Genomic DNA, 16,129 nt, shown 5'->3' on the forward strand with positions numbered 1-16,129 from the left:
TGCTTGTCGGTGTATCTGGTCCCTCCTTCACACTGGATGCAGTCCCAGCAGGTTATCATTTACGGAGGAGAGATAACGTTAGAGAGCTCGGATGATGCTTCAAATTACACATTTTCCATGCTTTTCATTCGCAGAAAAGCAGTGACAGAGACATTTTAGATGAATGTGACAGAAGAACAGTTGATCCAACCAGATTCTTGAGGTGCGTGTATGCTTTTCAACAAGCTAGCCTAGATAGCTAGCAAGCTCTCTATTATAAATTGATTGCATAGCAATGTGGTGATTCAAGTCAATGGCAATGTAATGCATGTGTTCTGTTTTAAATCTTCACATGTGGCAATTATAATGCCATTGCCTGCTAAATGCTGTGTTTAGATGGTTATTTTAGTCTGTGTATATTTCATAGGTTGCCCTTTGGCATTCAATCTCCCTTTTACCGATACAGATTCATTTGCCTAACCTTAGCTAGACATCCCATCAGGGAGATATGTTCTATCTGACTGTCTTTGTTGGTGCTTTCCAGACAAAAACACATGGCAAGAAGAACAAGGATGTTTTTGACATTTCCTGGTATAGTGGTTGTCTGTCTGCATCTTCTGGGTGGCTCAATGGAGACAGCCAATGAAGTAGACCCATACAAGATTCTTGGAGTGACCAAAAGTGCAAGTCAAGCTGAAATCAAGAAAGTGTACAAGCGCCTAGTTAGGGAATGGTAAGAACATCTTTAACTGACCCTTTCTCTTCTGGGTGTGGACTCAGTGGATATATTTAGCATTAAGACGATTGACCCTGTTTACAAAATACATGGCCAGTGATGCATGGTCCTTTATTTCTGTAAGGCATCCGGACAAAAACAAAAACGAAGGCGCTGAAGATATGTTCATCAAGATTACCAAATCGTATGAGGTAAGAGAGTATCCAATATTTGCCAACATTAAAACCTCAGCAGTTTACTGTAAATGCATTATTCAGAAGGGAAGGCTCCACCCTCTGGTAACCATATGCATCTGCTTTCTATCCAAACTCTAAGATATTATCCAATGAGGAGAAGAGAACCAACTATGACCGGTATGGCCAGACTGATGACACCCAGCCGTATGGTCATGGTCACTACGGTCACCGCCACGACCACTTCTACTTCGACGAGTCCTTCTTCCACTTCCCATTCAACAATAAGGGCAACCGGGAGTTTGCCGACAGCAAGTACGCTCTGCACTTCAACCAGTATGTGAATGACGTGGTGCCTGACAGCTATAAGAGACCGTACCTGATCAAAATCACATCCGACTGGTGTTTCAGCTGTATCCACATTGAACCGGTCTGGAAAGAGGTTGTGTTGGAGCTGGAAGCCTTGGGTAGGAACATTTTGAAATGCATTACACAAATGAAAATGACTCAGCGACTTCACCTTCCACATGACAGTGTGTTACATTTACATTACATGCTAGTCATTTAGCAGATACTCTTATCCCGAGCGACATACAATCAGTGCATTCAACTAAAGTAGGTAAAATAACCATACCGAGACTTGGTTTGGCTGATTGTGTTCAACTAGTGTGTTATGTCTTAGGTGTGGGGATTGGTGTGGTGGACGTTGGTTATGAGAGACGTCTGGCCAATCACCTCGGTGCTCACCGCACCCCATCCATACTGGGGGTCATCAACGGGAAAGTGACCTTCTTCCACTACGCTGTGGTGAAGGAGCACCTGAGGCAGTTTGTGGAGGACCTGCTCCCTCAGAGACTGGTTGAGAAGGTAAAATTACATGTTTTTGGCAGATTTGTTTTCTGACTCACCATTGTTGGCATCTCAGCAATTATGTTTACAAAAAATAAAATGTTTCAGGTTACAGACAGGAACGACTTTCAATTCCTGAACAGCTGGCATGAGCAGAACAAGCCGCACGTGCTTCTGTTTGACCAAGTGCCTGTAGTTCCACTCTTGTACAAGGTAAGCCATTGTCCAGATCAGGCCTGGGCAATTCCAGTCCTCGGGGTCCTGATTGGTGTCACACGTCTCCCCCATCCCTAGCAAACACAGCTGATTTAAACTAATTGCATTTTTAAATGAAGATCATGATTAGTTGATTATTGGAGTCAGGTGTGTTAGCTGGGGCTGGGGCAAAAGTGTGACACCAATCAGGCCCCCGAGATCGGGAGTTGCCCTGGTCTAGATTAGTAAGTCTGGCATCAGTTTTAACCACCACTGAGAGCGCTGTTCTGACTAACTATTATTTACTTCCTTCCGGAGCATAGACCATTGACAACAGCTTTCTAATACTTGCTTACAGTTTAGTTTTTTCTCCTATATTTTTTAGCTGACTGCTTTCGCCTATAAGGATTATGTTCAGTTTGGATACGTGGACCAGGGCCTGTCAGAGACTGCGAACCTACTGAAGCAGTTCAACATCAACACCTACGCCCCCACCATGCTGGTCTTTAAGGAGAGTACAGACAAGCCTGCAGACATTATACAGGTAGATACTAGACGGTTTACTAGACTCGACTACTGTGGATCCTCTTACTTTTCCACCAGACCGCTTGATTGAATAATTAAATAGCATTTGAATTGCCTGAGTAGTATCTGAGGTATTACTGACATATTATCTGTATTACTGACATATTATCTGTATTACTGACATATTATTGATTATATTTAGAGACGCTGATTAGAGACAAGGCATTTCATGCCATTGATACCTATGTGTCGTTGTTCTCCTCTAGGCTAAAGGGATGAAAAAACAAATCATTGATGAATTTATAACGAACAATAAGTTTCTCCTCGTCCCTCGACTGGTGAACCAGAAACTGTTTGATGAACTTTGCCCTGTGAAGCAGTTCCACCGACGCAGGAAGTAAGCTTATGCTTTTTATTTCCTTTTTGGCTCAAGTCTATGTCTATTTTTAAACATACTGTTTATGAACAGCCAGTTTACATGATTACACTTTTGCATCATATTCCCAAACATCTGTCTTTTAGGTACTGTGTTCTACTGATCACTGGTGATGAGGAGTCCTATACCATAGGAAACCAGGCCTTCCTCACATTTGCCTCTACCAACACTCTGGAGGTGGTGAGGTTTGCCTACGTCTACCAAAGATTGCAACAATCACTGTGTGATATTCTGCTGAAGACTAAGGACAGCACACCTCCACCACCACAGGTAAGTGTATGCTAACATAGCTGTAGTGGCGACTGTAGAGTGCCATATTAAATATGAACTTTGTTAATGTGATCTCCTTGGATTTATCTTAAGAGGACTGCAATTCAGTTTTTGAGAGCTTATGGTAGAAGTGTAATGAGCTACAGCCACTCATCCTCTCTCTCTGTTATAATGTATCACAAGGTAAAATCACCTTTCCCTAATACTATAAGCTCATGTGGATGTGTGTGTCTGCCTGGGTGCGCTTGCTCGGCAGGTGTTCATCTTGGAGCGTCGTAACCCAGCAGGGAAGGTCCTGTACAAGGAGGTGGCGGGTGGTTGGAATGGTACTGATGAGGATAAACAACGTCTGCTGGATGAGCTGGAGAGGCTGCAGAAAGACCCCTCCATCCTCAACTACGACGCCATGCTGCCAGAGCTCAACAATGAGTTTGCCTCTGTAAATTGAGTTCCACAGTATTATCCTCATTAGAAAGGCTGGCCTACTTAAGTCTCGGCAGAGCAAGGGTAATGATGTAGTAATTAGTACTGTGTCCAGAGATAAGGTATTTGATCAAATGTTCTTTTATGGCATTCCAAATCTGCAATGGTTTTTAATATAATGGATAATACAGTAGAAGTAAATGTATATATATTTTCCAGATGTTTCTTATTCGATGGATCTATACAGCATATGATTACATTTCTGAAATCCTTGATGATATTCTTCATAATAATTGGTAAGTTATCTTTTATTCAAAATTGTAGGTATGTATTTGGGAGCGGACAACATAATGAGAAAAGGACATAATCAATGAGTGTAATATGTTTCTGCAGGCGTGAGATGATGCCCCTCCTGTCGTTGATATTCTCTGCCTTATTCATCCTGTTTGGCACTGTGGTGGTTCAGGCCTTCAGGTAAAATGGAGGAACAGTGTGATTCTGCTACTCAAACACATTACCTTGAGGGAAACTGTTTGTTTAGGCTTACCGTTCTGCTTTGTGGGATTTCAGTGACTCTAGTGAAGATGGAAAATCCAAACCAAAGGCAAAAGAAGGAACTAAGACAGAAAATGGGTCACCGGGTAGCAGCAGCACCTCAAGGCAAGACACCATTTTTTATTTTAAGCTATATTGAAAATATTCAAGCTGTGACTAAAATATGATGTTTTGGTTTAACTATCTGACATATTTTAGGGATTAAATTTTGCCTTTCGCTTTCAATAAATGAAAAGGAGTGGTTCAGTGGTTCTGCTTTTTATTTTAATTTTATAGTCGCCCACCGAAGAAGAACTTTGTGGAGGTGACGGAGCTGACAGACATCACGTACACCAGTAACCTGGTGAAGCTGAGACCAGGCCACATGAACGTGGTACTGGTGCTCACTGATGCCACCAAGAACGTCTTACTCAGCAAGTTCGCCAAAGAAGTCTACTCTTTCACCGGGTGAGGGCAGGATATGATCCCACATGGTCTGGTGCTTGAGGTGAAATAGACATACATTGAATGATGTATGTTCTGTGCTTATAACATGAATATTTATAGGCGAGTGGTATGGTGAACACAACTGCCGTTTTTATATTCACATTATAAATGCTTATACGTGTTTAAAGGGTTACCAACATATCATGTCTTCTCCTCTTGCCACTACAGGAGCCTGACTCTGCACTTTTCCTTCCTGAACGTGGACAAGCACAGTGCATGGATGGAAACACTGTTGGAGTTTGCCCAGGACGCCATGCAGATAGACACCGAAGAGGATGACTGTGCCCGCCACAAGATAGACTACACAGGCTATGTGCTGGCACTCAACGGCCATAAGAAGTACCTCTGCCTCTTCAAGCCTGTCTACACCGGGGAGGAAGGCGGGTCCTCCGAGGAGGAAGGGCCTGGGGGCGCCACTGGGGGAGGGAAGAGGTCTAGGTCCGGGTCCAAGGACGACCACCCACCACGCAGGTCTACGCCCAGGTCCCGCTCCACCGCCACACTGCAGATCCACCACAAACTGGACCGCCTGGGGCTGTGGATGGAGAGGCTTATGGAGGGAACTCTGCCCCGGTACTACATTCCTGGCTGGCCGGGCCTGGACAAGATCACAGGCCCCAAATAGAAATCGTGTCAATTACTTATACTTTACGTTGTGAAAAAATATCCCCAAAAAGATATGCTTGGAAGTTTGAGATGCATTGCATGCACACATCCCAAGTTAGGATACAGGCCTAAATGGACACGTACCAAAGCTATCTGTGTTTAAAAGCCAAGACGACACCGAGGTATCCTCATGGCTGTGTTCAGGGGGCGGAGGCTACTGTATGTTTTGAGTGATTGCACTAGGACATGGTTTGAAGAAATTACTTTCAATAGGCAGGTTGGCTTGGCTCATTGCGTCAACTGTACTACATTTATCTGCCATCATGTTCTGCTGGAGTTCTGCTGCCTTTTTTGCACTTGAAATATTTATTTGTTACGGAAGTACTTCTAAAAGTAGGTTCAGTAAAAGAGGGAGGGTACAGAATATGGTGGATCTCAAAGCAACAACCGTTGAACAATTCCTAGATTGCTTTCCCTTTCGGATCCCTTTCTCTGCATGCTGTCATTAGTTAGCTACCTAGTTCTAATATCTACTGCTGTTACAACCTCTAGATGAGCTAACTGAATCACTGTGGTCATAAGTAGACTCCTGCCTTTTTATAACCGTCATCCATCATTATTCAAATATCTAATCTATCAGATTGTGCTTTGATAATAGCTTCACTGTCCCAATGGTGATTGGTCAGTACTGTGAATAGAGATGCATGTCTCTACTGGATCTATTTTCTTCACCATTTTGACCTCACTCTAAAAAAAATCTGATTTATTCTTGTGCAATATATATTGTAACTACAATGCCTTCCATTTATCCTTGGCTGCTAATATTTCATGTTCTTATTCATGTAGAAATGGGCTATTTAAAAAAAGTCTATAACGTTATACTTTAGCTTTTTGTTACATGACCAAGCTTTTTGCATTTGTCTATTTCCCTTTATTGCTGCTCTTGCTAGTATCGCTGTTCTTTATTAGGCTTTACGTATCGTCCTCTTGGCCTTCGCCAGAGCTTTTTTAGTTTTACAACAGAACTTGGCCAGTGGCTTCATGTAGCAATGATATAGTGTACAGTGGCTTGCGAAAATATTCACCCCCCCTCCCTTGGCATTTTTCATATTTTCTTGCCTTACAACCTGGAATTAAAATAGATTTTTTGGGGGGCGTTGTATCATTTGATTTACATGCCTACCACTTTGAAGATGCAAAATATTTTTTATTGTGAAACAAACAAGAAATAAGACCAAAAAAAAAAGGAAAACTTGAGCATGCATAACTATTCACCCCCCCCCCAAAGTCAATACTTTGTAGAGGCACCTTTTGCAGCAATTACAGCTGCAAGTCTTTTGGGGTATGTCTCTATAAGCTTGGCACATCTAGCCACTGGGATTTTTGCCCATTCTTCAAGGCAAAACTGCTCTAGCTCCTTCAAATTGGATGGGTTCCGCTGGTGTACAGCAATCTTTAAGTCATACCACAGATTCTCAATTGGATTGAGGTCTGGGCTTTGACTAGGCCATTCCAAGACATTTAAATGTTTCCCCTTAAACCACTCGAGTGTTGCTTTAGCAGTATGCTTATTGTCATTGTCCTGCTGGAAAGGGAATCTCTGTCCCAGTCTCAAATCTCTGGAAGACTGAAACAGGTTTCCCCTCAAGAATTTCCCTGTATTTAGCATCATCCATCATTCCTTCAATTCTGACCAGTTTCTCAGTCCCTGCTGATGAAAAACATCCCCACAGCATGATGCTGCCACCACCATGCTTCACTGTGGGGATAGTGTTCTCGGGGTGATGAGGTGTTGGGTTTGCGGCAGACATTTTCCTTGATGGCCAAAAAGCTCAATTTTAGTCTCATCTGACCAGAGTACCTTCTTCCGCATGCCTTTTGGCGAACACTAAATGTGTTTGCTTATTTTTTTCTTTAAGCAATGCTTTTTTCTGGCCACTCTTCCGTAAAGCCCAGCTCTGTGGAGTGTACGGCTTAAAGTGGTCCTATGGACAGATACTCCAATCTCCGTTGTGGAGCTTTGCAGCTCCTCCAGGGTTATCTTTGGTCTCTTTGTTGCCTCTCTGATTAATGCCCTCCTTGCCTGGTCCGTGAGTTTGGTGGGCGGCCATCTTTTGGCAGGTTTGTTGTGGTGCCGTGGGATGTTCAAAGTTTCTGATATTTTTTTTTAACCCAACCCTGATCTGTACTTCTCCACAACTTTGTCCCTGACCTGTTTGGAGAGCTCATTGGTCTTCATGGTGCCGCTTGCTTAGTGGTGTTGCAGACTCTGGGGCCTTTCAGAACAGGTGTATATATATTCTGAGATCATGTGACAGATCATGTGCCACTTAGATTGCACACAGGTGGACTTTATTTGACTAATTATGTGACTTCTGAAGGTAATTGGTTGCACCAGATCTTATTTAGGGGCTTCATCGCAAAGGGGGTGAATACATATGCACACACCACTTTTCCATTTTTCAAATCTTTTTCCAATTCTTTTTTCAACATTTTTTTGAAACAAGCCTTTTTTTTTCACTTCACCAATTTGGACTATTTTGTGTATGTCCAGGTTGTAATGCAACAAAATAGGAAAAACGCCAAGGGGGATGAATACTTTTGCAAAGCACTGTGTGTTGGAGAATGGACAACATTTCATGCGACATTATCTGATCTATTTTGAAATAAAAAACGAAACTTTATTGTGCTTAACCCAAATTAATTTACAAACAAACTAATATTGCTGTCATGACAATAGTTTAGTTGGATTTGGAAATGCTGTACATGTTCTACCACGTCATCTGTACATATATTAACATACTGTAATATATCAAATATTTGTTGTTTTTAGATGGATTTATTATAATAATGTGGTCATATCATTCATCAATACTGTTGTTTTGTTCCATTATAAACATGTTTTTGTTACAAAATTACTATAGTACAATGTTGACTAAATAAATTAATCTGATGTTTCACATGTCTCAAAGGTTCTGCTACAGTGCATATCCTCTTGCTGTGTGTAATACATGCTTTACGTTCATATGTTGCCAAGAGAAATTATATTCATTTGTATTTCTCAGCTTTATCAGTATCCTTGTTTGGCATTATATGGTCACACCGAGGGATTATTTTACCTTTGATTGTATTGTTGTTTGTACCTCAGGCGGCTGAAGAAATTCAGCTTGCCCCCCCCCCCAAGCCACGGACTAACTCTGCTACCGTCCAACAGATGGAGACAGTACAGGTGCGTCAGAGCTGGAAGTAGAAGCCTAAGTGTTGTTGACCATTAGTTTAGTGGTATGGTAAGGGGAAAATAATAAAGGAAAATATATTTAAAAAATAATATATTTAAAATAATATTTATAAAAAATATATGGGGGATTACATATTATGCTGACAATTACATTGATAGAAGCCACAATCTATTTGCAATATTAAAGCTGATTCACCCCGTTATAGAGAAAGTAAATGACTGGACACTCTGTTTCACGCTATTTAAATACTGTATTCTCGTGACCGCTCATTCTAATATTTCTACTACTGTACATTGTTACACCCTGATCTGTTTCATCTGTCTTTGTGATTGTCTCCACCCCCCTCAAGGTGTCGCCCATCTTCCCCATTATCCCCAGTGTATTTGTACATGTGTTCTCTGTATGTTGCCAGTTCGTTTTGTTTCTTGAAAGCTACCAGCGTTTGTTTGCCTGCCCGTACTAGAAATAAACTTGTTTCTTCAACACTGTCTGCATCTGGGTCATACCTGAAACCTGATAGTACGAACTGGCCATGACTGACCCAGCAGACTTGGACCAGCTCTGCAATGCCCTCTCCTCCCAAGGAGCCACCATTGGAAGGCACAAGGAGTTGCTTCGTGGACTTATGGAAGGGTTCCAGACCTTGGCCGAACGCCATGACTGAGCGTTTAACACATTGCTGGAGCAATTCCGTGGGTTGTCTGTTAGGCAGCCTACCACAATGGTGATCTCCCAGCCTACCCCAGTGTCCCGAGAACCCCGCTTACCTCTTCCGGAGTGCTACGCTGGAGATCCCGGAACCTGCTGGGCTTTTCTCTCCCAGTGCTCCCTCATTTACGAGCTGCATTCTTCTTCTTTCCCCTCGGACGGCTCGAGGATAGCGTACATCATAACGCTGATGTCCGGGAGGGCGCTCTCCTGGGCCACTGCGGTGTGGGAGCAACAATCTGCCGTCTGCCTCAGTCTGGAGGAGTTTGTGGAGGAGGTTTGGAAGGTGTTTGATTCTCCGTTGTCGGGGAGAGAAGCTTCTCTTTCTGGAGAAAAAGGACAAAACCCTTCACCTGTGCATCGACTACCGGTGTCTCCACGACATCACGGTGAAGAACCGCTATCCGCTACCTCTCAACTCCTCAGCCTTCGAGCCACTCCAGGGGGCCACCGTGTTCTCCAAGCCGGACCTACGGAACACCTACCACGTGGTGCGGATACGGAAGGGGACGAGTGGAAGACTGCCTTCAACACAGCCAGTGTTCACTACGAGTATCTGGTCGTGCCATTTGGCCTTACAAACGCCGTGTTCCAGGCTCTGGTTAATGATGTTCTCCTCGACATGTTGAACTGGTTCATCTTTGTCTACCTCGATGACATCCTCGTCTTCTCCCACTCCACCCAAGAACACGTGCTCCACGTCCGACAGGTTCTCCAACACCTCCTGGAGAACCAGCTTTTTGTAAAAGCAGAGAAGTGCGAATTCCATCGCTTCACCATCCCCTTTCTGGGTTACATCATTGCTGCAGGGAGTGTACAGATGGATCACGGGAAAGTGAGAGCGTGGTGGATTATCCCCAGCCTACATCCAGAGTACAGCTGCAACATTTCCTGGGATTCGCCAACTTTTATCAACACTTTATCCGGGGCTACAGCACCCTGACTTCCCCGCTGTCTGCACTCACCTCTCCCAAGGTTCTGTTCACGTGGTCCCCAGCTGCTGACCGGGCGTTTCGGGATCTCAAACACTGCTTCACCACAGCTCCCATCTTGGTTCATCCTGACCCGTCCCGCCAGTTCGTGGTAGAGGCCGATGCTTCGGATGCTGGAGTGGGGGCTGCTCTCTCCCAGCGGTCTGCCCTGGATCTGAAGTTACATCCCTGCACCTTCCTCTCCCACCGCCTCAACGCCATGGAGAGGAACTACAATGTGGGGAATCGTGAGTTCTCGCGATGAAGATGGCATTGGAGGAGTGAAGGCACAGGCTGGAGGGGGCGGAACGTCCTTTCATTGTGTGGACCGACCACAAGAACCTGGAACATCTCCGCACCGCCAAGCACCTCAATTCCAGGCAAGCTAGGTCAGCCCTACTGTTCACCCGGTTCTACTTCTCCCTTCCGTACCGCCAAATTACAAGAATGTCAAGCCGGATGCGCTGTCACGCCGCTATAGTCCCACGGCTACTACCCTGGAACCTGAGACCATCCTTCCCACCTCGTGCCTAGCGACGGCACACAGCTGGGGGATAGGGAAGCAGGTTCGTGAGGCGCACCATTCCCAGCCGAACCCCGGATGTTTGTTCCTGATGCAGTCCGCTCCTTGGTCCTGGTCCTCTCCTCCAGGCTTGCCTGCCACCCGGGCTCTCGTTGGACACTGGCTTTTGTGCGACAATGCTTTTGGTGGCCTACCATGGTTCCTGATGTCTCCGCATTCATCGCCGCTTACAAGGTCTGTGCACAGAACAAGACTCCTTGGCAAACTCCGGCTGGTCTCTTCCAACCTCTGCCTGTCCCTCACCATCCCTGGTCTCACATCTCCCTGGACTTTGTCACGGGTCTCCCCCGTCTGATGGCAACATCGCCATCCTGACTGTAGTGGATCGGTTTTCCATTGCCACCCACTTCATTGCTCTCTCCAAGCTACAGCCCAGCTCATGGTGGAGCACTTCCGGGTCCATGGACTGCCAGAAGACATGGTCTCCGACCGGGGTCCTCAGTTCTCGTCCCAGTTCTGGAAGGTGTTCTGCACCCGCATTGGGTCATCGGCCAGCCTGTCCTCCAGGTCCCATCCCCAGTCCAACGGCCAGTCGGAGTGAGCCAACCAGGACCTAGAAACTACTCTGCGCTGCCTGGGCTCCGCAAACCCCACCACCTGGAGCCAGCAGCTTGTGTGGGTCAAATATGCCAGCAACACCCTTCCCTGTTCTTCCACGGGCCTATCACCCTTTGAGTGTTCCCTGTGGTATTAGACCCACTCTTCCCTGAACAAGAAGAAGAGGTCGGCATACCTTCTGCCCAGATGTTTGTCCGCCGCTGTCGTCTTACCTGGAGGAGAGCCCGGTCGGCCCCCCTCAAGACCACCTCCAGGTATCGACGACAAGCGGATCGTCACCGGACCCCGGCTCCCCTGTATCGTTTCGGGCAGAAGGTATGACTGTCCACCCGGGATCTGTCTGTCCGGGTGGGTCCCGCAAACTCTCCCCTCGGTTTATCGGCCCTTTTCCCATCTCCAAGGTCATTAGCCCCTTTTTAGTTTGTCTTCTGTTGCCCCGTACCCTCTGTATACATCCCACCTTCCATGTGTCAAGAGGGAAACCCATGTCTCACAGCCCGTTGTCTCCTGTTTCCATCTTCCCCATTATCCCCAGTGTATTTATTCCTGTGTTCTCTATTTGTCTGTTGCCAGTTCATGTTGTTTCATGAAACCTACCAGCGTTTGTTCCCTTGCTCCTGTCTGTTCTTGCTCCTGTTTTCTAGTCATTCTCGGTTTTGACCGTTCTGCCTGCCCTGACCCTGAGCCTGCCTGCCGTTCTATACCTTGCCCCACCTCACTGGATTACTGACCCCTGCCTGCCCTGACCCTGAGACTGCCTGCCCCTGTACTAGAAATAAACTTTTGTTTCTTCGACACTATCTGCATCTGGGTCATACTTGAAAGCTGATATACATTGTTTTTTAATTACACTATAAGTGAGTGTTGCCAAAATGATTTATGTTTTGGAATGTTTTTGTTCTGCACAGGCTTCTTTCTTTTCACTCTGTCAATTAGGTTGGTAGTGTAACTACAATTCTGTTTTTCAATGCTGTTTTCTCCTATCACAGCCATTAAACTGTAAATGTTTTAAGGTCACTATTTGCCTCATGGTGAAATCCCTGAGATGGTTCCTTCCACTCCGGCAACTGAGTTAGGAAGGACGACTGTATATTTGTAGTGACTGTATGTTTTGATTTACCATCCAAAGTTTTTAATGAATGACTTCATCATGCTCAAAGCGATATTCAATGTCTGCTTTTTATTTTATGTTTACCCATCTATGTCACGTTGTATAAATGATTGGAGACAGGCGCAGGGATATGTAATAGGGTGTTTTAAAACTCCACCCAAAAATACAACATGACATGGGGACGAAGCCCAAAACAAACATCTATGCAAAAACACAGGGATGTAACCCAAACAAAAGAGCGAGCTTAAACCTCTAATAAATACATGGGATGAGACCCGTAATAACAATACATGGGACGAGACCTGTAATAATAAGTGCACAACAATACACGGGACGTGACCCGTAATAACGAGTACACAATACACTCAGCACGAAAGCCGAATCCACAAAGCACAGGTATTCACAAGACCAACGGACATGGGAATAATAACCGACAAAACAATGGTGAACAGAGGGCACATATATACAATTACTAATCAGGGGGAATGGGAACCAGGTGTGCATAATGAAACAGTTCAGTGACGCCTAGAAGCCGGTGACGTAGGCCTCCGGAGCTGGTGCACGGAATGAGCAGCAGTACCGGGGGAATCCGTGACAATCTAACAATAGGTGCCCTTCTTTGCGAGGCATTGGAAAACCTCACTTTTCTTTGTGGTTGAATCTGTGTTTGAAATTCACTGCTCGACTGAGGGTATAGAGATGAGGTAGTTATTCAAAAATCATTTAAAACACTATTATTTCACACAGAGGGTGTCCATGCAACCTAATATGTGATTTGTTAAGTACATTTGTACTCCTGAACTTGAATACTTATTGACTCAAGACATATCAGCTATGAATGTTTTATTAATTTGTAAAAATGACTAAAAACAGAATTCCACTATGACATTATGAGGCATTGTGTGGAGGGCAATAATAAAACAAATCTACATTTTAATCAATTTTAAAGTCAGGCTGTAACACAGGAAAATGTGGAAGAGGTCAAGGGGTGTGAATAGTTTCGAAGGATCTGTATTTTTAACTATTGTTAATGTTTGTGTCGCCCTAGGTGAGGAAGACACACACAATGAAGTGTGTACCTGTCCTCGGCTCCACTCGTAGGCTTCAGCTGAGTAGCGTGTTCCACACAGCTCTATCTGGACAACCCTCTTGCAGTCCAGCAGGCCCTTCTCCTCACAACGTCTGAAGGGGGTCCCGGGCCAATCTTGGGCATCCACATGGATGAGACCCACATGGGCGTGTCTGACAAACACAGGACACAAATGTACTGTTTCACAGAAATAGATTCAGCCTAGTCCTGCATAAAAAAAATGTGCTCAACAGAGAGGTGTTGAAGCACTTTTTAGTCCAGGACTAGGCTTACTCTGTGTCCGGGAAACCGGCCCTGAAAGTATTCTAGTTGTTCTGGCATATGAAAAATGCAAGCTTACTAGTACAATACTTATTTCTCAGCAACTGCTTGGAGAATACGGTATGCTATGGTGTGATCACCACCTGTTTAAAAAAACGTAGCCTATACAGTTAAACATTACAACAAATGGATCTTGAGTGCTTCGTGTCAAAACATTATAACAGTAAACTTTGTCCTGCAACTGTCAGGAAGGTTCATTCGACATTAGCCTAAATGTGTGATGAGGAGAAAGACGAAGCAGGTGTTGTTTTGAGGCACATCTGTAAGGTAAACTGAACACTGCTGAACTGCACTTAGTAGGCCTTTGCTATAATGTCCAAAATCACTTTCCTCACATCTCAGATTGCATAGTGCAGAAAAGGGGGCTCCTCCTCACCAATAGCAAGATGGATAAAGCCCGTGGCCAGGATTGTACGGTAGGCCTCATACACGTTGACGTCCCCAATATCAGCCACCATCAGAGACTCATAGGGGACTGCCCGGGTGCCACTGTTGTAGGCCCTCATCATGGCAGACCCTGCTCTGATCTGACGATGGTCAAATCTGTAAAGAACCATGCATTGTTTTACTTTTATATAACATTGGTTGTAACAAGCACAATTTGTTTGACACAAGTGAGAAAGTTACAGATGCACAAATATCATACCCCCCCAAAAATGCTACCCCCCAAACATCCCCTGTTATTGTAATTGTGAGAGGTTAGCATGTCTTGGGGGTATGATATGTGTGTCTAACTCTCACTCATCATTATTCACGATTCATTCAGAATTATCGGAAACCATGGTAGCATCCACATTTAATGTGAAAGTGTTTAGAAACATTCTATTCTTATTTACAATAAAAGTGACTCCAAAATGGCACAATATATTATTTACCATTAATTTCTATTGGGTACAAAATAATCTGAAATCACCAAAACAAACAGCAAATGCATCCAAGAAGTTGTAGAGTCACAAGCTTGATGTAGTCATTGCGTGCTATGAATATGGGATCAAATACTGAACTTTTTACTACTTTAATACACAAGTGATGAACCGCCCTGACCTGAGAGAGACGGTTTGTTTCTCTATGTGGTTAGGTCAGGGTGTGGGGTGGGGTGGGCATTCTATGGTGTCTTTGTTTTGAGCCGAGTATGGTTCCTAATCAGAGGCAGCTGTCTATCGTTGTCTCTGATTAGGAATCATACTTAGGCAGCCTTTCCCCACCTGTAGTTGTGGGATCTTATTTTTGTACTGCTTGTTAAGCCTACAAGACGTGACGGTCGTGATCATTGTTTATGCTTTTTGTTTGTAGTGTTCTGAGGTAAAATAAAATATCTGATGAACACTTACCACGCTGCGCTTTGGTCCACTCCTTTTGACGATCGTGACAGAAGATCCCACCACCAAAGGACCAAGCAGTGTGGGCCGATGGACTGGACCTGGGAGGAAATCCTGGATGGGGCAGGACCCTGGACAAGGCTTGGGGAGTATTGCCGCCCGCAGGAGGAGATAGAGGCGGCGAAAGTGGAACGGCAATACTGGGAGGAACAGGCAAGGAAACCACGGAAGCCCAAGAGGCAGCGCCAAAAACATTTTTTTGGGGGTGGGCACACGGGGAGATTGGCGAAATCGGGGTTGAGACCTGAGCCAACTCCCCGTGCTTACCGTGGGGAGTGAGTGACCGAGCAAGCACCGTGTAATGCGGTGATGCGCACTGTGTCGCCAGTGTGTACTCACAGCCCGGTGCGCTCGGTACCAGCTCCTCACCGTTGCCGTGCTAGAGTTGGCCGTCAGCCAGGAAGAAGTGCGCCGGCTCAGCGTATCTGGTCTCCAGTGCGTCTCTATGGCCCAGGTTATCCTGCGCCTGCTCTACGCACGGTTCCCCCCGTTCACCAGCACAGCACAGTTCGTCCTGTACCAGCGCCCCACCCTTGCTGGGCTACAGTGACCATCCAGCCAGGACGGGGTGTGCCAGCCCTGAGCTCCAGACCTCCGGTGCGCCTCCATGGCTCAGTGTGCCCTGTGCCTGCTCTGCGCACCCAGTCTCCTGTGCGTCTCCCCAGTCCGGTGAGACCGGTTCCAGCTCCACGTAGGAAGCCTCCAGTGATGATCAATAGTCCGAAGCCTCCAGTGATAATCCATGGCCCGGAGCCTGTAGGGATGATCCATGGCACGAAGCCTCCAGTGATGACCCATGGCACGAAGCCTCCAGTGATAATCCATGGCCCAGAGCCTCCAGTGATGATCCATGGCACAAGGCCTCCAGTGATGATCCATGGCGCGGAACCTGTATTGACGATCCATGGCCCGGAGCCTGCAGCGACGGTCTCCAGT

General features: G+C 45.5%; 1 protein-coding gene across 1 annotated transcript; it reads left to right on the forward strand.

Annotated features, from left to right (window-relative positions):
• The first annotated feature begins 19 nt into the window (after positions 1-19).
• LOC106567146 (dnaJ homolog subfamily C member 16) lies at positions 20-6,383 on the forward strand. Its single transcript, XM_014136107.2, has 15 exons — positions 20-202; positions 524-712; positions 840-906; positions 1,031-1,355; positions 1,571-1,755; positions 1,846-1,950; positions 2,318-2,476; positions 2,724-2,854; positions 2,980-3,163; positions 3,420-3,602; positions 3,806-3,882; positions 3,980-4,060; positions 4,157-4,246; positions 4,418-4,588; positions 4,796-6,383. The coding sequence occupies exons 2-15, from the start codon at positions 534-536 to the stop codon at positions 5,250-5,252; spliced, it is 2,394 nt and encodes a 797-aa protein (XP_013991582.1). The 5' UTR covers positions 20-202; positions 524-533; the 3' UTR covers positions 5,253-6,383.
• The last annotated feature ends 9,746 nt before the right edge of the window (positions 6,384-16,129 follow it).

This window comes from Salmo salar, chromosome ssa13 (assembly GCF_905237065.1).
Source record: "Salmo salar chromosome ssa13, Ssal_v3.1, whole genome shotgun sequence".
Taxonomy (NCBI): Eukaryota; Metazoa; Chordata; class Actinopteri; order Salmoniformes; family Salmonidae; genus Salmo; species Salmo salar.